Source organism: Lethenteron reissneri, chromosome 19 (assembly GCF_015708825.2).
Source record: "Lethenteron reissneri isolate LAM-NWPU_2019-01 chromosome 19, ASM1570882v1, whole genome shotgun sequence".
In the NCBI taxonomy this organism is placed as follows: Eukaryota; Metazoa; Chordata; class Hyperoartia; order Petromyzontiformes; family Petromyzontidae; genus Lethenteron; species Lethenteron reissneri.
The window spans coordinates 2830678-2854601 of NC_083797.1; the positions used below are offsets into that span (position 1 = coordinate 2830678).

At 40.7% G+C, this 23924-nt stretch overlaps 1 protein-coding gene across 2 annotated transcripts; it reads right to left on the bottom strand.

The window, feature by feature from the left end:
* Nucleotides 1-2884: 2884 nt before the first annotated feature.
* SGK3 (serum/glucocorticoid regulated kinase family member 3) lies at nt 2885-23216 on the bottom strand. 2 transcript variants are annotated; one of them, XM_061554172.1, is made up of 17 exons: nt 22944-23216; nt 18683-18764; nt 17732-17815; nt 17116-17188; nt 15102-15177; nt 14809-14890; nt 14407-14453; nt 14226-14283; nt 13890-13973; nt 13277-13408; nt 11512-11624; nt 9266-9302; nt 8334-8420; nt 7068-7163; nt 5872-6024; nt 4793-4882; nt 2885-4618 (listed from the first exon to the last, which is right to left on the bottom strand). In XM_061554172.1, the coding sequence occupies exons 2-17, from the start codon at nt 18761-18763 to the stop codon at nt 4460-4462; spliced, it is 1452 nt and encodes a 483-aa protein (XP_061410156.1). In that variant the 5' UTR covers nt 18764; nt 22944-23216; the 3' UTR covers nt 2885-4459. The 2 variants fall into 2 exon arrangements, with proteins under 2 accessions (XP_061410156.1, XP_061410157.1); XM_061554173.1 differs by having other exon boundaries at nt 18683-18768; nt 22943-23216.
* Nucleotides 23217-23924: the final 708 nt, after the last annotated feature.

The window sequence follows — 23924 nt, forward strand, 5'->3', positions numbered from 1 at the left end:
TGGGTGGACAAGGGCAGTGAGATTTGAGAAAGTTTGCCGATTGTTTTGAGAGATCAAATAGAACTGCCGACTTCTGGATCGCAAGTCCAGTGTGGTTACCAATGCACCACACCAACATTTATGATAATTTGTAAGTAAATATATAACTGTACTGGGTAATTACAGGAGAGGATGCAAAGGTGTATCGTGCATATTTGTGTAAGTTAATCTGAATGCAGAACCCATCAAGTCAAATGCAAGGCAACTTTCCATACACGTGCCTTTTTAACATTAACATATGGGCAAACAAAACTCTGTAAAAGTGAACTCAAGTACGTGCATACATTCCCTGTGGAAACGCAGAAGTGATTAAATAAAAATCCCATTTTCCTACATGGTTGTATTAAAATTTTAATTGGATTAACACTGTACAATACATGCGCAATCATATTTATATTTGGGGAAATGTATTTGGATGAGGCTCCCAGCAAAGCCGAACAGTCAGCTTCACATCTGTTGGGAGTTAAAGCCAACAATGCTGGCAATCCCCCACCCCCTTCTAGCACTCACATAAATACATTATAGCCATGCTGGCACGGGATGGCTCGGCCAGAGAATTTGGCTTTCATATCAGTTTCAGCCAACACACCTGGTCAGTATCGTGTTTCACATCTCTCTTTGTAAACTGCGTCACTTTTTCTCATGAATGCCTTTTTTGGTTGAGATGTGTTTACCATTTCGATTTAAAGCTTTCGTGACTGCAGGGATTCATCTTCTTGGTTCTTTCAGTAAAGTCACGTAGAATGGAAATCATAAAATAATAAAAATAAAACATAATTCAGACACTGTCTTCCCGACATACCTGTTCTCTACCTGAGGACGGCTGCTTGCGTTGTGGCCGAAACGTCGTGAGAATTGTATTTTATTGTTTTATTTTTATTATTTTATTATTTCCATTCTACGTGACTTTCCCGAAAGAACCAAGAAGATGTGTTTACTATGTTTCACAACCACGTGGGTGATTACAAATGCGAACTTTTAACAAAGTTGTGATTAGTTTACTCTTAAGCATCACTTAGGACATTTGGATCAAGAGACAGACGACCAGAAAGGTGTGTACTCATCTGGATCATTGAATCAATGTCAGGTCCACGAGATGTCAATCCGTTTTTGTAAAGTAGCCCCCCCCCCCCCCCCCCCCCAAAATGGCAATTTTTCATTTCCTCGTCACATTTAATTACAAAACAATCGGTGGAATAACGTGGATATGTAAAAACTGTAAATTACGCTTTTAAAAATAACAGCTCTGGAGAAATCAACCTCGGCCTTTCTGGAAACCTGCTGTGTGCCACTGGTTTACTTTGCTGTTTAGTGTGCACCAATTATGTATCAAAATACTACATTGATGCACACTCAGCCACTGCTCAAATTGCTTACAAAATGTCATAAATTCAATGGTGAATTATAAAGTTTATAAATTCACTATCTCTAAATACCGGATAGTGGACATGCATAAAAAAACACTCCACAAAAAAACACATGCAGCAGCAGGTTAATTGACAATATTAAGCCTGTTTTGATGAAGACGCATTGAAAATGGTTACAAAACAAATTACCCTACCATCAGAAAAACCCTCAATACACAATCATCGCTTACGGGAAGGTGCTGTAGCAAATCAATCTCTTGATTATTATAACGTGTATTTCTAATCAGATGGGTTTTCATCTAAATATTCTGAAAGAGAATATCTGATGATTCCTCACTCATGCATGCCAGATTGGTTTTATAAAACCAACTTAAATCAGAAATTATGTACTTGTAAACAACTGTTGCGTGTTCCTTTGGTACAGCTTTGTTTTAAAACAATGACAGGCACTATGCTAGGCCTGCTAGCATTTACTAACAAGCTTGTTAGAAAATGTCATATTTGCACACACCAGTAAACATAAGCAGTTTGAGTATCAGAGGTTTGTGTACAACACGACTTTCTTCTGTTGGGAGAAAAGGAACGACTCTTATAGAGAAACACTCGGTTATAATGGACCCTTATTCATGGCCAGAATAGGGATGAACAAATCAGTTCCAAGCACTTCGCAGAGATGAACACAACAATGTACACAGAAAACAGCTGTGATACTTAAAAAAAGGATCCACCCACATTCTATTCAGAACACATTAAGTTGACTTTTCGATTAGTTTGTAATTTGAAAGGTAAAAACAAAGCGCTTAGTGGTTTTATACAATCATCCACTTTGATGGCACACCACCTTGTCTGGGTGGGTTTGGGCAGCCTCACGTGCACAGTAGAATCACTTAACGACTGCACAAACCACTGGTCACACACTCTCCATGCAGAGATTCACACTAAACATTTCACTGCGATGTCACGCCACCTTTTGTTAATAATCATAAACGTGGGATAGTCTGTATTGCATGCATGGCACAGGAGGGATGGATTTATAAAACCAAATTCTACTGGGAAAAAAACAGCTAAGTGGTAACCACTTAGCTTGCTACCTGGTGACCCTCAGTACTATTCCTGGCCACTGTCAACATTAGCGACCAAAGCACACTGACCAGCGTAATGAGGTACAGTCAAATAACTCTCATGACCAATGACGAGTGAGGCCTTGATGAAGGAGATTCATGAAAGTCTGTAAATGAATCAAATACATCAATACTACAGGTATTTTGTAGTAACTCAAGAATATGGTTCACTCGTAGTCGAAAGGTTTTTTTTTTACAGCTATTTTATCATGACTATAGTTTGTCACGAACAGGGTATAGAGAGTGAGTAAGGCACCGAATGTGTGAATTTAAGGAATTCAAGATCACAATGCGCACACGGTCAATTTTGCCACATTTGTGTAACTTACACAGCAAAAAAATATATTGAAATAGAGCTGAGTCTTTGAGTTTATTAAATGCTTGGTTTTAGTAAACATTCAGACAAAAACAGCTGTTTCCCCAAATAATGGGGCTCTCCCAGCTTGCAATATGTGTGAAAGGCACATTAATGCGTAATATTTTTCCACTTGTAGAACCGTACAATATTGTGGACTTAAGTTTTCCGTTCCCATTTCAAACAGTATTTTGTTGAAACCATCTAAATGTGAAAAAATATCAAACTCTTACCGTCAAAAGAACCATCGAGAATTTAAAATAATCACACATATAGTATACATAAATGGATAAAAAAATATTAATGTAATTCCACAAATCGCCCCTTTCAAAGCCTAAAATTATCATGCATTTATGATACAGTGATTGTCAGCTCAAACGTTTGTGATTCCACCATAATTCTCTGGCATAATGAGCTTCAGCATTAAATATACATTAGTACGATACAAAGAAACTAAGACCATGAAAATATCAATAATCTCTCCCTGTTAATTGGAAAAGTGAAATTAATCAAAACATTTTGGCCACCATAAATCATAATATTTTGAAAAAAACATGAAGCATAGCAGGAATATTAAAAGATCGTCAACCAATGAAAACAATATTGAACGTACCCTACATTTATATATATAAAAAAAGCAACTATTACTGTTTTCTTTACATTCAATATAAATGCGTAATATTTTTTAACTGTATGCCAATTGTGGTACAGAACGTAAGAAATTCTACAATGGAATAGATTGAGTCTCAACTTATTTGTGTAGCTTGTGCTATATATAATGCTTTAAAAAAAATCAAACCCTCGAAAAGGAGGCATATTACATTCCAATCGTCAAAAATTGAAAATGCTTAAATTGCTGGTAAACCTTTCAAATATCTTACATATTAACGTCACGTGAAATTTAAACGTTTAACAGTATATGTGGAATACGTTTGCAAAGCGAATCAAATACAACTTATTTAGCATTATCTGCATGACCCAGACAAGAAAGTTGTTCAACATTCTACACATTACCAACCGAAATAGTTGAAACATGTGATCATTAATAAACTTTGACAAAGCACTGCTTTGCAAAAATAAACGCCTCACAGGACTTGAGTGCACACTCTACCGCCCCCCCTCACATTGTGCATTTAGACGACTTTGAGCTGTACAGGAGCACATTATACCTCAACCCCGCAAGTTAGACACGCTCAAGCTGAAGCATGCACGCACATCCTACGCATCTTCCTATGCACTTTTTTATGAGCATTAGAAGCACTTTAATAACCCAGTTATAAAGGGGCATATCACAATGAGCATTCAAGTGGGACGTTCCGTTAATTGGCAGTCTTAACCTCCTTTGCCTTTATCAACACAACATTTGAGATATAAACAAAAAATACAAGGGTGTGTGTCATGGTGTCATCTTCCTCAGTGCAGTGAGATTTTGGTGTAATACAAAAAATATTGACAAGTAAACAGGGAATATGTGACAGCCTTTTGTAACATCGCTGCTGAAACAGCGTCCATGTTCCAGGGGCCGGATCAGATCTTGGATATGCGCAAGGGGGCGGCTGGGGGGGGGGGTGAGGGGGCTACAGGAAGGAGTTGGAGGGTGGCACGTACGAGAAGCCCAGGAAGGCATCGTCCGCCTCGATCACATTGACGCTCACGCGCACGGGCTGGCTGATGGAAGCCGTCACGCACTCCTCCGTGAACTCCGGGTCAAAGTGACGCAGGTCATCGGGCCCATCCTTTTCAAAACAGCAAACAGGGTCCACATTACAGTATAATTATATATATTTTTAAACACAAGTATAATTATATTGAGTCCTAACTTAATAGTGTACAATGGTGCTAATGTGTTTTTAATTACAAATGACATGCAAATGATTTGTGCACTCTTTCAATTAGGAGGATAAATTTACCACTTTTGGGTTGAAGGGTGGCACCACTTTTTTCGCATCCAGTTTCAGCCAGTCGATGGAGATGAAAAAAACGTGCTGCTTAATATCCTTCTGCAAGAAAAAAACAACGGTAAACACCAATGAACATGTTAAGTGTTTTACAGTAAAATGTGATGCTATGTTCCTGTAAATAAAGCACAAACGGAGGAATGGTATCCGAAGCGCACACACCCTGACTGAATAATCGACATTAATAAAACCTGAACGGAAACCAATTGCACCGGCTTTAATGGCCATTACCTGGTAGACGGGACAGCTTTAAAACATGCACAGTTGCGTTCTGCTTTACTCAATAAAAAGGGCACTTAACGAATCGTCTTGAACAGGGCTAGTTAATTTTGTTTACAAGTTTAGCATTTGAATAATCGCATGAAAAAAACGTAGGTTTTATGGTTGACCAACCTTAACCGATACTGACCGGTATAGTCAATCAAGGACTATGACCAACATTCTACGGTGGTAGCCTTCATTAAGTGGTGGAATGACAAAATGCTGCAAGTGTTTAAAAATATATTTTGTAAGTTAATCGCTTGTCACGCGACCAATCGCAGCGGGATGTGCCGTGCAGTTTGGATGGCTTCGCAGCGCACCGTGTTCAATCCTTAGTAAAATGATACTCTTTACGATTACCAATTCCATAACTTTGATAATCCATTCCGTAATCGAACAACCGTTATGTTGAAAAACTGCACAACATTGGTGCAGTGACCTGGAGCCGTAGAACGTTCAAGCCCCACGACCACCCTGGTTAATCACTGGAGGTGAATTGACAGTGGGCGCCAAAGATTCCGTGACATAAAAAATATATATAAACAGTAGGCCATGAGTGTCGCCTTAAGTCGAAATTTGAAAAAATAACTTGCAAATTACCTAATTGGGTAAAACCACATAGCAAACATTGCCCGTGACTATGCAACTAATGCAGATTATGCTCGACCGTTAAACAGAGCCCCTTTGTGACAGGCAAATACCACGGTTTACCAAACGTACAAATGATTACATTTGATTTGCAGGTGTAGTGCACGTGGCGCACAACGTACAAAGTCATTGTGTGAGCCCAGGCGGTAACGCTTTTCCTTCTGGAGCAGCCCCTCCAGGATGTTGTGTGCGGCGGGGCTGCCGTGCCTCAGCAGCAGTGGCTTGTGCAGGATGTCGTCGTACATCGTTGGCACGTCGCGGCAGTAAAACGGAGGCTGCGAGAATCGGGCCAATGCATGCGTACAGCAACGAAGAAACGTAATGCACGTGGCGTTGATCACGTGACGCTTGCTTCCCAACATGCGTTGGACCTCGTATGCATTTATTAGCAGTACGGAAGCTGACGGACAGCTGTCAGCACTAGGCCTACACCAAAATGCACATGAGCGCAAATACAAAGACCACCCATATAACTTAAACAGACTGTCAGGACAAGTGCTGTTAATGAGCACGTATTAAAGGAGGCAGTGTACAGCATCATGCTTAGCCACCTTTGTCTCCCTAGCACTGATGTTTACACACCACATCAGGTACACATTTAACGCCGAGTCGAGTCTCGGGGAAACCCAGGACTAGTTAAGACATCAATTGATAGATATCGCTCACAAGAAAATGAATGCCATGGCTCAACATCATACTTCACACAAGGGCACAAAAGCATCCACGTATTCACGCATAACCATGCATATACTTATCGACGCGTACACAAGCACATGCATGATTGAGTTACGTTGGCCACACCCACGAACAATGAACGAAGTTTGTTACTACACCAATAAAATAGTACCTCAGGATAACGTCCGCTTGTCCATATATTTTTACATCGTATTTAAGAACTCTCATATCAAGGGGGTATAATTCACAGAATGTAATTCAATGTACTGTGCATTTTTTTCCCACTTGGTTGAGGCATTAACACATTAAACATTTACAGGGCAACTGTCAAGAACTTCACACCCGAGACAGCTTTCCTTAGAGCCTAGTCTCACATGGGTTGGACCAGATGACGCCAAAAGGCGTCATCTGTGAGACTAGGCTCTAAGGAAAGCTGTCTCGGGTGTGGACCAATCAACTTCAAGGATAGTGCACATTATCAGAGTTATGTTTTTTGTTTGCATTATGACTGCAGGTATTGTGGTCTATGTAAACATGACTCCTTGTAAAAAAAGGTGTCAGTTTTGTTGCCAGATAGAAGGGTAAAAAACCAATTATCATATTTGTACTGGAAAATCAGGTTCCAATGGTGTCAAGGACTTACCAAGCCAAACAGCATCTCATAGAGGACGGACCCTAGGCACCACCAGTCGACGGTTCTGTCGTACGGCTCCTTGCGCAGTATTTCTGGGGCGAGATACTGCAGGGGAGAGAACAAGTCAATACACTGGAGCAAGGCCGTAGCCATGGAGTCAACATTGGGGGGGGACCAAATCTTACAGAGGGTCTGGGGGTCCCACACCCCAAAAAAAAAATCTCAATTTGAAAACTCATTTCCTGCCTAAAATATAAAAAAAATTCACTAATACATAGGATGGACTTTTTATGATTTTTTTTACAATAATGTCTAATAGTGTATTTTATTACATTGATGTTTTTCTTTTTTTTACATTTTCTTGTTTCATTGTATATAATGGCAGAGATTAGGGATTATAAAGCACAACCATAACCACAATCATATTAACAGAAATCTATGCATTGTTATATGAAGACAAGTCCAGATATTGTGGTCAAGGTTTAAAAAATTGTTGTTTTTATTTACATTGCATCGCAATAATTTTAAAAAATATATTTTTATAGCAATATATTGGGGGGGACATTTTGAGCATATTTGAATATTGGGGGGGGTTGTGTCCCCCCCAATATATATTATAATTACGGCCTTGCATTGGAGTCTATTGCTTCCTTAAGACTAAACAAAAAAAGTGCATCCCTGCAATTACTTGCTCATGCCACTGCAAACAGAAGGGTCTTCCACTAAAGGGAGCTCTACAGAGCCCAAGTTGGGAGCTCTCGTGTTCTAGACATCTTCTATAGGGAATGTTTCCAGACGACTTGAACGTTGAACGAGGTGGGCATGCCCACACTGTATCATCCCACTACACGTCACCTTCCCATTCACTTCTGAGGTGGACAAAGGTGGGGGGGGTGGGGGGATTGAGAAACCCGTCCAATGTTTTTGCTGCTGCGCTGGAAGATCAATTTCAACTGGCGAACTCTGGATTGCAAGTCCAGTGTGCTAACCATATTACACCAAGGCAGTATCTTTTGATGTAGCACAAAAAAACTTGTTGATATTGAGTTGCCAGTGCTGCACAGGCATAAATAACAAAATCTCTGGTAGTGGCTCTTCTTAAAAGCATCGATGGTCAAGCTATGCCGGAAACGACACCCCTTATACATTTTATTCTCCTTCGCGGGAAGTGTTAGTGACAAATGTGTTTGGTATTGATTAAAACTAAACATTGCATGCCTAATTTCAAATGGTAATCATGACATCCGTGCACGTCTATTTGAACCACACGGTTACCTCCGGAGTGCCGCAGAATGTGGTCGTAGTCTCCGTTGACTCCATGCCTTCTTTGCAAAGCCCAAAGTCTGTTAGTTTGATGTGCCCCTGGGGAGTATGGGAAATGGAAGGTACATAAATAACTTATAAACAATTTTTTTAACGACCTTTTATTTTACCAGGCAAGGCCCACTGAGCTATATTGCTCTTTTTCAGAAGCGACCTGGCCACAAATGATAGCTCACAAGGAGGAACATGCAAACTCCAAATATACAGGCATAAGGGTCAGGATCGAACCCACGACCTCCTGTGTACCAGGCGAGGTAGTTAACACCTCGCCAATTAAAGGCCTCGTACAAATCATGGGAATCATAGCTGGGGCTTTATTAAAAGTATTCATTTTTATGGTCATTTCTCTCTGTATGTGGCAAACACACTTTGAGAATGGGATTACAAATATCGACCTAGTGAATTTTGTGGTTATTAAAAAAATTGGTTAATCACCCAAATAATGCACTGCAGCTAAGTACCTTGGTATGAGGTGAATTAATTAAATAAATTGTTCCTAGCCTGCCGTTTTAAGAAATATTTACGCAAAACTTTTATCGTCCATAGTTAACGTAAACCAACCTAAAAACAAATTTAGAAAGAAGTATTTCACAATTTCAGAAATTTACAAATACCTACTTAATTTAAACATGCTACGGAATCAACTGTAACATTTGACGGCCCTCTAAAATACAGCGGAAATTGTATACTCTCATATATACAAGCAGAAACGCAATCAATATCTCCGCATAGAGTATAAAAAATAAAACTATGTTCAGTCCATCATCCTATTGGTTTTCAAGACCAATAATTACCTCGCAGCATTTGTTAAAGCAAGCAAACTCTGAACCGGCGGTATTGTAGCATGTTATTTAATGTGAATTTGATCATGTTCACCAACGTACCTCAGAATCCAGCAGAATGTTTTCAGGTTTCAGGTCCCTGGAATACAGAATAAATAAACAGCCTTAATAAATAATTTGTAACGTTTCAGAGGGCAATGCAATTTCAGACGCATGCACCACTACAGTGAATCCTTTAACTTGACATTCATAGGTACGCATGTCCAACGGGAAGAACGAGATGTAAAATTGAAAAATAATCTGCATGGGGATACTGATGATTTGTAACTTTGATCATTATCTGTGTATGATAGCTCAATGTTAATGTGAAATTTTATTGAGGGACCACGACTGTGTGTTATCTTAGTGTGTTGTTGTTTTTGCTGCCTTGCCCAATCTTGATAAATTGGATTTATGTAATTAATTCATTTCTATTTAGTGACTTCTTTACCATTTTTGCATATTTTGCACTCCTATCGTATTTCGTATTGTTTGCTGTGACAACTTGCTGAACAGCCCATACTGGACACCTGTGAAAGAGCTTCATAGCTCATCGGATTCCTCCTGCTGCAGTCTAAATAGCGATTCTGATAATACATCAGACATTCCCGAGGCTACTAAAGCTCAACAGTAGCACCTTTGCACACATTCACATTAACATGGCACACGTGACAAAGGTAACAAATGGCACCAGTATTATAAAGCGAGTATTTCAGTCCTCTCATTAAAGTTGCATCCGTAACCTGGATCAAAACTGGCTGTTTCTGACCACTACTATAATTGGCTATTCAGGTAATTTGCTCGAGGGCCTCTCTTCAACAAAATTATTTTACAAACAGCTCAACTTTAAATGGACGATGGGAGTAAGAATTCTAGAGTATGAGAACATGCTGATGTGTGCACGTTATTCGGCGGACATATACGCCAAGGAAGGATTCCCCGTGGCAATAGACACCCAAGAAAGGATGCCCTGTGCCAATAGACACCCAAGAAAGGATGCCCTGTGCCAATAGACACCCACAAAAGGATGCCCCATGGCAACAGACACCCAAGAAAGGATGCCCCATGGCAACAGACACCCAAGAAATGATGCCCTGTGACAATAGACAAAGGATGCACCATGGCAATAGACACCCAAGTGTAGGGAACGATAAATGAAGGATGATCGAGGATGTGTTGGTTAGACACAATGCAATGAACATACACCAATAATGTATCAAGATTGAATAAAACCATGAAGCTCGTACTAGTATCAAATGACGAGGAAAACACATCATAACTGAATAAAAACTGTGCTTATGAATCCTAATTATGACAAAACAGGTGCACAATTGTCTATCACTGTGGATGTCAGTCGATCACATTTGCTAAATTTCTTCTTGGTGGTGATCTAAGAGGACCACAATGCACTTATTAAGGAAATTACGATTTTTTTGCACATGCTTTTAACACACATTAGTGTCTTGTTTCAAACCAGTACTAGACTAAAAACAGTGGAGAGACTTTATTCGGCTTCTCTGCAGCCATCAAGTCGACAGGAATCTAAGAAGGGCATGGGATGCCTATTAGGCAGCCACTGGAGCTACGCTCTTTTAAATCGAGATTGAAAACTCATTTATTTAGAGCTGCTTTTTTTGTGTTTAGTTTGTTGTCCTTCCTCCGCACCTCTGATTACCATGATTGGCTACATATTGCGCGAAAGACGTTCAACATACATACACGGATTCAAATCACAGCGCTCAACAATAAAACACTAGGGCAGGGGTCGGCAACTAAAATAAGGCATTTTTTATTGTGCAAACAAATCGATATGTCAAGAGCCGCAATGAAAAACTATAAAAACTTTTTTTAAATTCTTTTTTTACTCTTTATTTCACCAGGTAAGGCCCACTGAGCTATATATATCTTTTTCAGAAGAGACCTGGCCACAAATGATAGCTCCACGAAATGGCTCATCACGTGAAAATGTATAGCAGCCAAATACTCCAAAAGCATGCTTCTAAATGTGGAGGGAAAAACTGGAGGACCCAGAGAAAAATCCACGCGACCACGGGGAGAAGATACACGCAAACTCCACATATACAGGCGCCAGGGTCGGGATCGAACCCACGACCTCCTGCATACCAGGCGAGGTTGATAACACCTCGCCACCGCGGCGCCATGGCATGTGAATACGACACGGTGGTCCCTAATAAATAAAGTTGCGCAGCGGTTCTTAAAGAGCCGTGTGCAGCTCCGGTGTCGTGGATTGCCGATCCCCTGTACTAGAGTGCGATGTTTCGGCGGGGAGAGTGTGCAGCGAGCGTTGCCTGTAGATGATGTTGAGGGAATGCAGGTAACCGATGGCGCTGGCGATCTCGGCTGCGTAGAAGCGAGCACGATGCTCGGGGAACGTGCGCTCCCGTTGTAGGTGGAAAAAGAGCTGTGCTCAAAACAAAGCGAGGTTAGAATTTTTATCAAATTGCAAAAGCAATTTCGGCGTTGCGAGAATTCGGCCGCATTTACATTCATATAAATCCAAATTGGAATGTATTGCAGTAGGTTAGCACACTTGTACCGTACGTGACGTTTTATGTTGCACATTGGAAAATGTTAGTCAAATTTACATGTATCCCAATTTACAAGCAATTTTCTAACCATCAAGGGCTAAAATCCACAGTGGATGTGTGCAAAAGTAATTTTTTTCTTATTAAAGTATAACCGATTCCTGATGAAATATTAAAACGGTAGTTGTCGATTAAGTGTATTCAACGATGACGATGACATGCTTTCCAATGAAACCATTCTGGAATGCTTTGCAATACTTGTAATAAACACGCACCTATTTAAAATGTCAAGATGTACACCGATTACTCGCTAACAGTGTATGTAATATAAATATGTACGGTAATAAAAATTATCTCAATATTATATACTTTGTGAGAAATATAAAGGCATTCAAAAAATATAATACTGCAATGTTCCTCAATTTTTCCTGGTGTGACCATTTCATCAAACACAGCACGTGCTCTCAGGCAGTTAAAACAAGAATTTTACACGTGATAAATGCCTTTCATTAACCCATACAAAACAATGTCATGAATCCAATGTGTTGTGATTCAGCACTCGCAAAGCACTGCTACTTCGTGCACAGGTGTGAGCATTAATGCGCGAGTGTTTAATTTTTTTCCCCACAGGCGTTAGGTGGTATTTTAAAAACCACCTCCTAGCTTGGCCAAAGATCTCCCTACGTGTTTTTGGCAGAGGTGTCAAATTCATCACCTTCCTCCACATCCCACCCTGTTGGAGGTGTGGGCTCCCCAGGGCTAAGTGAGGAGCATGTCTGTGCGGAAAGTGGTTAGACGCAACACCTCAGCAAGAGCCAGAAGGGACCACAAAAGGAAGTACGATTCCCGCTGATGGATTGTATTATGTATCTTACACATGGGCTGCACCTTGATGAGCACGGTTGGCTACGTATGGTGCAAAATAAGTTCTACATACGTTAGCACACTGGACTTGCAATCCAGAGGTTGCCGGTTTGAAATGTTCTTCTTGCCCTACTGGACATCTCCCACCCTTCTAGGACATCTGTGAAAAAGAGCTTTAAAACTCTTCGGATTTCTCCAGTATAAATAAATACGCAGATTCTGAATGGGCAGGTTTATGAAATCGCGCCCCCATACACTTGCGTCCACCCAACAGTATAGATGGTAGGTCACTTATGGTGGGGGTCTTACTCTAGGTACCTCTTCCAAGACATTTGGACAGTGTGGAAACGAAGGTCATAATACCCTCGCGAGCAGGGGCCGGCAACCTATAGCTCCGGAGACGCATGCAGCTCTTTTCGGACTGCCTCGTGACGCGACGCATGCATTCCCATGCATCGCGGTTCTTGAAATGCTGCGTTTTGTACCAATTTTTTTTTTAAATGTCTCTTCTTGTAATTTCGGTTGCCGACTCTTGCTCTAGAGGGGCTCTGTACAACTCCATCTAGCGGAAGCCCTTCCCTCTGGCAGAGGTGTGAGTGAGCAAGCAATTGCAGGGCTGCACCTTGATCTCTACAACCGTACGCAAGGCGCGGAAGCAGCATACCTCCCCGCCGTTCACATAGTCCAGCACGAAGTAGAGTTTGTCGTTCGTCTGGAAGGAGTAGTGGAGCGCGACTAGAAAAGGGTGGTTGCAGTTCTTTAAGAGTACGTTTCTCTCAGCCATCACGTGCCTTTGCTGTGGAAAACCAAAACAGTGAAACTCCTCTCGTCTGCCGTCACGTTACGTCATTAATATTACACCCCGCATCACCCCAAATTGATCCAGATCTCTGAATTATTCGAGCTTACCTGTCACGGCCAATCCACCACCTGACACGGCCAATCAGCAAAAATAGTGTCACGTTGACAAAAGACAAATAGTTCACTAATTTAGCCCACCGGTGTGTTGAAGAGTGAAACCACAACATAAAAAAATTTTGAGTACGACGTTTCGCTGGTAATTGCATCCAGCATCATCGGGCAATTCGCCAAAATGATTGGCCGTGTCAGGTGGTGGAGGGTTACGACACATTTATAAATAACGCGATCTAACCCAAAAACTTTATCATGAATAATATTGGTCGCGAAAGCCTACGTGTTAAAGAGAGAAGTGTAGTGGTTATATTAGCATTACAACAACAAATATTACGTCGGATTTTTTTACATTCACCGTGTACCTCGTTCTTTTGTAATATAACAGTCTTCTGTAGCACTTTGACAGCGTAGAATTTCTCATCGACTTTGTGCCTTGCAAGCAGCACCTAACCAGGAAAGAAAAGCGGTTTACTCGCGTTACAATGCTGAAGCTGGCGCCTCCAAGATACAATGCATGTGAATGCACGCAGAGGGTCATGAAATTCTCATCGCAAAGGCAGAAAACCTATGAAAGAGATGTATTGACAAATGTGTGACATTGACAGAATGCCGAGTGTTTTGTATGATATTAACTGTATTGTTTTGTCGTCTTACATTTCAATAAAAGATGTGGAAATGCAATCGTGCACGGGACCTACCTTGCCAAAGCTCCCTTTGCCAAGGACATTCAGGAAATTAAAGTCTGAAGGTTTGGCCCTATAATACAGAAAGGACACGGTTAGGCAATTTTACCAATTACAAGTTTGATGTAAACTAACCTTTAAAATTTAATATTAAAAATTTCACAAAAAAATCATCATATTAAAGCACAAGACATACAGCGGGTCTCCAGAAGGGCCGAGGTTGATTTCTTCAGAGCCATTGTTCTGTAAAGTAACCACAAGAACACACAAACTTCAAACCGTGTTCTCATACAATATGCATTTACAATTTTGTGGAAAATTCATTTACGTTCCATGTCGAGAGGAAGGTTTGGATGGATTGTAAGCACTATTCTGCAATTACCATTAGCACAAGGATGTTCTCAACAGGTATTGATTTAGGTCTCAAACTAATCAATTAATGTTGACCAATTTAGAATCACAAAATGTCACCGTGTGATGAAAGATTTAAAAAGGAACAAACAACGCCAGACCGTGTGCCACAATATCTCATAGTTAAGTGTAATTAAGAGGACTCTATGCTAGTAACATTTTACTTCCAATAAAATATTTTTCTCACCATGTCACTGTGAATGCCAACGTCGTGAAAGTCTGGCTGATTTCTGGGGTTGTCCATTTTAAGGAAGTCTTGGACATCTGTGCTACAATGCAAAGAAAAACACAAGTTAATTTTTGAACTTTTATAGCCACTCTGCACTTATATAGCCATGCACAGCAACAAACCAAGCACAGCAGAATTCTAGAGTTCAATTAGTTATTGTACCAGTCTGCTGCAAAAGGTGGTTCTTAACATCGTATGCAAATGTCCATAGTACTGTTGCTAATATTAAAAGCTATGAGGAGAGCACTTACGTCTGGCAAAGCTCTGGAGTGCTCATTAACTTCTGAATGAATTCTTCGAGCCCCTCTCGACGCTGCTTGATGAAGTCTGTATTATATAACAAATGTATAATGGATAAACACTTTCATAATCATAATTTATTATTGATATTGTGCCCTCCCTCGCAGTTCATATCGAGGCATGAAACTGGGGAAATGCAAAAACCTTCAGAGACTTATCTGGAAGAAAAAAAGTTCCATTGGGAAAAATGTGGAGTAGATATTTAACAATCCTTCGATTTATGGTCAAAAATCTGTCTGTATCGCTAATGATACGAATTGATTTTTACTTGTATATATTTCACACGTAGGCTTTCGTGACCAACATTATTCGTATAAAGGTTGTTTTGGGTTAGATCGTGTAAATATAAATGTTGTGTAAACCCAACTGCAACCCAACACATAATATGTCGTGCATATTTTCAGATTAACTTTAATCCATTTTCACGTATGCGAATACATTAACCCTCCTGGGATATTCGCACTTGGAGGTGCACAAGAGATCTCTCTAATTGAAGATATCACACTACTCTATTTTAAGACCGGAAACAAGAAAACTTATTCACAATACTGGCAATCGCCTGATGAAGCTGGTTGTAATTGCCAGCGGAAAGTCGTGCTCAAAATTGTAAATGTTGTAAGTTTCAGCATCAGAATATTTATTTATATACTGGAGGAATCGGATGAACTATGAAGGTCGCTTTCACAGATGTCCAGTCGAGGTAGGTCAGCAAGTTTCAACAACAAACAATAAAAAAAACCATAGGAGTGCAGAGAATAGGTAAGCAGGCCGCTAAAGATAAATAAAATTAAAGTATATGAGTACTGGTGTGCTGAAGGAGTAACTAATTGGCACATTTTTGTCACGTGACAAATCTTATCAATTGGCTGTGTCTGTGGAGGTAGGTTTACGGTGCATTTGTAATTACGCGATCTAACCCAAAAAAACGTTATTACTTCTATATTTTATTTAATGGGTTCATGTGACACTTGCAGCCACGAGTGATATTCCATGCACCACACTGTAAAAAAAAAAATATTCTCGAATCAAATTATAAACCCTAACCATGACAAATCATTCCATCATTGGGTGGAAAGGGCAATCTTTACATGCTGACATACTTACATTAGAACAAAAATCCAACATTCTTATTAAAAGCATGTAAAAATGTGTCTAAAAAAAATAGAACATTTTTTATTTGTTCATCCACTTGTTCGAATGTTTAAAAATTTTAATGGAAATTCAAAGAAACGCTACCAATCCGGTGTAATAATGTATTGGATGCAATCATTAATATTAACTTTGAAGGCCATGATACAAGCATAAAATCACACGTATAAGAAATCAGTGTCTTTAAATTAGTTTCAATGTTTTTTATTTCTTGTCAGCGCGGTTTTCAAGAGGTGTGTCCACAAGGCGAGATATTTTTGGAATCTAAGCAGACTTGTTTTTGCATTGCCGTACATGATACTACTGTAGCTGACCAGATTCCTACACAGTCTACACACACACACAATGTGTTGAGGATCAGGAACCCATATTGTAAACACGTCAAAGTATAAGTACGCCTTTTGGCGTCCTCTGGTCTAAAACCGTTTTAAGACTAGGCTCCAAAGAAAGCTGTCTCTGGTGTAGACCAAGCAGTTTCAAAGACAATGCATATATTATCAGAGTATGTTTTTGTTTGCATTCTGACCACAAGTATTGTGGTTAATGCAGACATGATTCCTTGTAAAAGGTTTCAGTTTGGTGTTTTAACACCTTAACACCTGTTTTGTTGCCAGAAATAAGGGGAAAACCTATTCTCATATTTTGGTACTGGCAAAGGAGGTCCCATGACATCAAAGTATACATTACAAATATACGGTGCTGGAAATAACCACATGTTTTAACAGAAAGTTAATGAAACACTTAATTTTAGAGTAATATCTAATAAGTTGATATATAAATGAAAATATGGTTTTATATTATATATGAAATCTGTACCTGGATCAAAATTATTGCCAAAAATCCTCTTCGCAGGAATTTTCAATGTCATATTTGGACACTGTTTCTTTAACTGTAGAAAACACAAGAGCCACATGGGCATATTAATACAAAACCCACAAAATTCCTGAATGAATCATAATGGAAATGCTCTCTGTCATGTGGTGTCTTAATCTGCCTGCTAACTAAAATAAAAAAATAATAAAAACTTTAACTTTTCATATTTTCCATGCGAATTAAAAGCATGCAACTGATATATTTGAGTATTAGAAGGAACATGTGTCGCCATCAAAACATGAATTGCTCCAAAATGTCAATGTTCGTGAACGCCAAATACGCATTTGACTCACACAACGCTGCAAGAGAAACAATCTCAACAGGCAGAAAGATTTTTTTTTAATGCTGAAGGGTTCGGGGTATGATGTGGTGAAGTGGACACTGGTTTGAGGTCATACAGTTTTTTGGACAGTATTAATGCTATCATTAATCAAATCCATTCCAAGCCACTTCCTCTCAGCTTCGAACTTTAGTCATCTTTCGCACTTGTTCAATGTGATTTTCCTCATTTTAAGACAAGTGTACGGGAAGCGGTCTTCAACAAGATACAAAGACTCACAGTGTTGTAGAGTTTGTCAAATTCTGCATAGCGCCTGAACACAAACCAGGACTGTCCTCCGTTGCACACCATCATTTTGTACACCTATAAAAGTGCGACACGACAAAAAACACGCTCAGTACCAAGTAATGCGAGATGTATGGCTTCTTAGTGGGCCACATTCACCAACTAAGCATGCCCCAGTAAAATTGTTTACGTGAATTGTTGCTGAAATGTGTACATTTTACAATAGTTTCTTTGTTGGTTAGAATATTCTCAGGGATATTTTTTTGGCCATGATATATCATTCATTTGTTTTAAAGGCAAAAATAATCCATCAGGAACTTAAGAGGTGACTGCTATTGGTACATTACAATGTCGCATATTTAACCTACTGGCGACTGAGGTATAGTCGGCTACATGAAAAAGTTTGGATGTTGTGAACATCTGAAGAAAATGACAGTTAAACCATGCACATGTAGGCAACTGGAGAAAATAAAACAAAACCGCTGCAAGAACAAAGCAAATGTACGCGAGATGAACATTCAATTGATGTACGCGAAGCAACTGAATTTGGGAATATACCAGAGAGAAAGACCGTGACACCACGACAAACACTGCACTGTGTGAGCAGTTGAGTAATAACGGAAGTGGCATACTCTTTGAAGCTTTCGTGACTGCAAGGAGACATACTGTTATTTTTTTCGGTAAAGTCACGTCGATAAAAAAGAAAATAAATGAAAACAACTAAACTGTTTTAATTTATTTTTAAGATTTTTTACCAACGTGACTTTACCGAAAAAACCAAAGAGTATGAATCCTTGCAGTCACTAAAGCTTCAAATCTAGATGGAATAGTGGCAGTTGGATATGCGACATACTGCACTGTGAAAATGGTAAATTTCATTGTTCCATACTAGTTCCAATCAACTAACACATTGTACTTTAACTGAGCTCTGAGTGCGTGGCGTACTGTGAAGCGCTTCTTCCTGTGGTCAGTGTCCTCCTTGCTGCTGTTGATATGGACACTTGGCAACACCTTGTCTGCGTCCATCCTACCGTACAAAAAAAAATCAACAGACATTGTATATAGCCGTCAAGTGTGAAAGCAAATTCAAACGTGGTTCCGTTACTCCGAATTGTATGTGCAACTTCAATATTGGGGATTTACGATATTAAAGAGTGGAATTGTCTACACAACCGATTTGTAAAGCATGGCCCACTAAAGTTGTGTTGATGAAAGTACTGTGATCTAGACGACTATCTCCCCATTCTATTTTAGTTCTGAAAATAACATTGCAAAGTTCCCTTTTTATGATGGCATGAAACATGTTAAATAAATGCAGTTGTTTTAAACATATGAAAGCAAGACTTGTAGGAAAATTTTAGATTATTTATGATGGTTTATGTCTACCAGTGTCAAGTTTCAGGAATTGAGAACTCTGAAATGATTGTTTTGATAATCCTGCGGAATACAGCAACAAAAACACACTTTCTACACAGACTTAGTAACATTCTGGATATCAACAGTACTAAATCAAATGTAACCGAGTTGCAACCTCAGTTTAAATTATACAAATGTCGGATGGTATTGTTGTCTACACAGCAAGTCAGATTTGCATTGTGACCATTATTGTTTTGCCAAAAAAAAGATTTAAGAGCACAGAAATACTTCCCCACGAAGACACGTGGTCGGCCCTGACTCAATGCTTCCTTTAACCATACACGAAAGATTGGAAATACATGCATTTTTCATACTCATAATTAAATATTGCCGAAGCAAGGCATGGATGAAATGGAGGTGCTGAAACAGATAACATATGCAGATCGTCTTGGTTCTTTCGGTAAAGAAGATGAATCCCTGCAGTCACGAAAGCTTTAAATCGAAATTTAACATATGCAGATGTTTGCAAATCATGGTCGAGGATGATGATCGAGAACAACCATGGACTGGCAGTCAAGGGAGAGCCAGTCCAAGAGTATATCTACCATGGAGATGAATTAACAAGATCAGCTTATATGCATGAGAGATATTGATGGCTTTGAGCGGGCTTCATCCAGAAATGGATTGAACATCGCTATGGTTATGACAGTGTACTGTGCAAATTAAGGTTATTTTTCAGAAACACGATAAAATCTTACTGTACACCTAACATCACACCCCGCACATGAACAGCCAGACAAAAATGTGGCAAATTGGGTTGCAGTAGATTTCCTCTGAAGACAAATTCACGCAAAGAAATAAAACTAAAACTTTGATACACAAGTAATACAACACAAGATGTGTGCATTAGCTGAATAACAAAAAAGATATCTTCTGTGGGCACAACGTAAAAAAAACATCTCTATTCGTTTTGTAAATATTATTTCACGAATTCATTTTGACCGTTTGTCCACCTCCCTGTGTTTAAAATGTTTGTATTACTGTACCTAAATGCCATGACAAAATGCAAACAACTCACCCCTTACTGGTTTTATCACAACTAGCATTATTACCCATGTCTTGTTTCTACATGCTACGTGACAAGAACTGTAACAATTAATATTTTACAGCCTTTGGTCAATCAACTGTTGGATGATAACCTCCCCATATCATACAAATTACGAGGTCTGTACTTAACCACGATGGTCATCAGTTCGTGTTGGTAAAAGCAGGAGTGCCCTGGACCGGTTCAGTTATTACTTGCCACTGATGTCACAGCTGCTGCCAGGAATATAACTTAGGTAACCCCGGGTCGAAAGCCGGTGTGAGTGCATACTACCGTCAACGCTTCTTCACTCGCTACATAACAAATGTTCATGTCAATATGTACGTACAGAATAGATGCTATAACATTATATTTCTAGTTAGAGGGCCACTTTCCTAGAGAGTCATAGAAAATGCAATGTTATTTTCACACGAACAATTTTTTTTGTCAAGCAAAGGAGCTAACTTCGAATCTAGACACCAATCTTGGACTATATAATGCTGGAGAGACCAGCAATTAGCATTCATCTTGTTGAGCATGAGAAGGAAATGAGAAATGTAGAGGGGAAATTTCACAAAATAATATATTTTTTAAATCAATGGAAAAAGAGAAGTTCAAAGTTTTTTTAAATATTTAAACTGTTCTACACATTTGGGACTATAAACAGCTGTGGGTTGGAAATATGGCTTTCCTAAAATGAAGACAGAGAATATATGATCTGTTTAAAGTGATAAAGAGGGTAAGAGAGATAAGGCCTCCCCAAATACAGAGTAGAGATTGTATACAGAGTATATGCAAATAATAACAGTGTTATCTTCAAACAGTTCAGACTGCAATAAACGTACAACCCAACCTCTATCTTGATTTGAAGCTTTCGTGACTGCAGGAATCCATAGTCTTTGGCTCTTTCGGTAAAGTCACGTAGGTAGAAAAAATAATAGATCACGACGTTTCGATCACCGAAAAATCACAGCGGCATACATTCAAGGTGCAGATGAAGGCAAGTGAATTCGATTGAGAATGAAGACCACACACATTGGTTGATCAAAGTTTGAGACGAGGAATCCCATCAAGCCAGCACACAGAGACCGGGGAGTTTGACAAGAAGTCTTCACCAAACAAAGGCATCATAAACAAACATGGAGAGAGTGTTAACCATCTCAAGATTTAACTGATGACACGTTCATTGGAACAACCCAGGGACGTTCGACCCCGAACCATGTTTTGTATATATTTAGAGTTTGCATGTTTCTCGCCTTGGTGGCGTTACATTTTTTTCTCCGGGTCCTCTGGTTTTCTCCCCTCCACACTTAGAAACATGCGTGTATAGACTATTTAGATTATTCTGCTGATATAAACGTCCAAATAATAAGCCACTTTGTTGAGCTTTCATTTGTGCCAGGTCGCTTTGAAAAGTTAATACCTCAGTGGACTTTGCCTGGTAGGATGGGGGATGGTTTAGTGTTTTATTTGTAAGTGTTTTAGTTCATCTTTCTCGTACCTTTTAGCATTGTTTCATGTTGTAACGTTCTTACGTTCTTGAAATAAAGCTGGAAGGCTCACAAGATAGCGAGATGTTAACAACCTTGCCCGGTATACAGGAGGTCGTGGGTTCGATCCCTACCCTGACGATGACTTCTATGTATTTGGAGTTTGCTTGTCTCTATCATCACGGTGGCTAGATGTTAACTACCTCGCCTGGTATACAGGAGGTCGTGGGTTCCATCCCTACCCTGACGATGCCTTCTGTGTATTTGGAGGTTGCTTGTCTCTATCATCATCACGGTGGCTAGGAGATGTTAACTACCTCGCCTGGTATACAGGAGATTGTGGCTTCCACCCCTAACCCTGACGCCTGCTGTTGTATATTTGTAGTTTGCGTGTCTCTCTCTCATCATCATGACGGTGGCTAGATGTTAACTACCTAGCTTGGTATACAGGAGGTCGTCGGTTCCATCCTTACCCTGACGATGCCTGCTGTATATTTGGAGTTTGCGTGTCTCTGTCATCATGACGATGACTATGAGATGTTAACTACTTCGCCTGGTATACAGGAGATTGTGGGTTCAACCCCTAACCCTGATGCCTGCTGCTGTATATTTGTAGTTTTCGTGTCTCCCTCTTTCTCCGTGATCGCGTGGATTTTTCTCTCAGACTCCACCGGTTTTTTTTCCTCCACATTTCAGAACAACGTAAACACATTCAGAGTTACAGTATTTTGGCTGCTATACATTTGCACACCACGACGATGAAGCCACTTCCGTTCGGCTATCATCACTTGTGATCGCCAGGTCGCTTCTGAAAAAAAAGAGCCTTTTAGCCGGTCAAACAAATAAAAGTAGTTGTTATCCATGAAGGCCAAGGTGGTCTTGTCGAAAAAACCTTTGCGCTAAAGGTCATTGCGACCAAGAGGGCATTGGCATCTTGGCCAACTTCAACTTTTGACGATGTGAAAACCCAAAGCCGGTCACACATTTGTAGGATACTACACTACAGTAACAACACCACCACCACCTTCTCCATCATTGTTCGACACATCCGAGGGGGTTTTATTCACGTGTCACTCGTATCGGACACGTCGGCTCTTCTGGCAACAACTTTGAAAGTTTCGACGGAAGGGTTGGGAAGGGGGGTCACACTGAAAACCCAACTCGCTCGCAACCGCGGCGAACTTTTCACACACACACACGAGAGACTCGCACATTTTGCCAGTAAAAGTACAAGTCACGTAACACCACAACAACAACAACCACACGCTTCTCTCACCTTCGCGATCGGTGGCGTTCCTTCGCCAAACTCTTCTGAACTTACAGGCGCGACGTTTTTTTTTTACTTAAAAGTGCCAATCGCCCAAAACGTTACCGAAACCCAGCGACTGATGGTGGAGGTGGGGGGGGTGGTGGCTTAGTGGTGGTGGTGGTTGTTGTTGTTGATTGTGGTGGTGGGGGTGGTGGGCGAGTTGGACGCATGCAGCTACGGAGCTCCCGACGACTCCCAACCACACGGAGCCAGATCGCCACCACCGCTGGCTCCAATGGGGATCCGAGTGGGGGGGGAAGGGGGGTGGTGGAGGGGGAGGGGCGACGAGTTGGCTCCACCCCCTTTTCAACTCACTTTGTATTCCCTAACACGGATACGCGCGTCTGGTCTTCCCGCCCCCCTCGCGCGATTGGCTGAAGCGGGTCAGCGCGCGGCCAATCGGGTTGCTGGAGCCTCTTTCGGGGCTCGACGATGCGCCTCATCTGCACTGCGGAATCTAAATGCGGCGGCGGCGCGCGCTGGGGTTCGGGTCTCCCCCCTCGCGCTTCCGCGTCGACTCGGCCGGAGATTGCCGAGCGGAGCCGAAGTTTTGCCGAGCGGTCGCCGGTCGGTTTCTTACGTTTCTAGAGCGGGGTAGCCCACCCCAAGGAAGTTCTCGACTTACGAACACCCCCACTTATGAACACCCCCACTTACGAACACCCCAACTTACGAACACCCCCACTTATGAACTCCCGCACTTATGAACACCCGCACTTACGAACACCCGCACTTACGAACAGCCGCACTTACGAACACCCCCACTTACGAACACCCCCACTTACGAACACCCGCACTTATGAACAGCCGCACTTATGAACATCCCTACTTATGAACACCCGCACTTATGAACAGCCTGCACTTACGAACACCCCCACTTATGAACACCCCCACTTACGAACACCCCCACTTACGAACACCCCCACTTACAAACACCCCCACTTACGA

Coding starts and splice junctions, on each gene's coding strand:
- SGK3 (XM_061554172.1), bottom strand. CDS start 18,763: ATGGACGCAGACAAGGTGTTGCCAAGTGTCCATATCAACAGCAGCAAG. Junction 7,164..8,333: donor CATTCTGCGGCACTCCGGAG/GTAACCGTGTGG, acceptor TCTCCCCTGCAG/TATCTCGCCCCAGAAATACT. Junction 6,025..7,067: donor ATGAGATGCTGTTTGGCTTG/GTAAGTCCTTGA, acceptor CGATTCTCGCAG/CCTCCGTTTTACTGCCGCGA.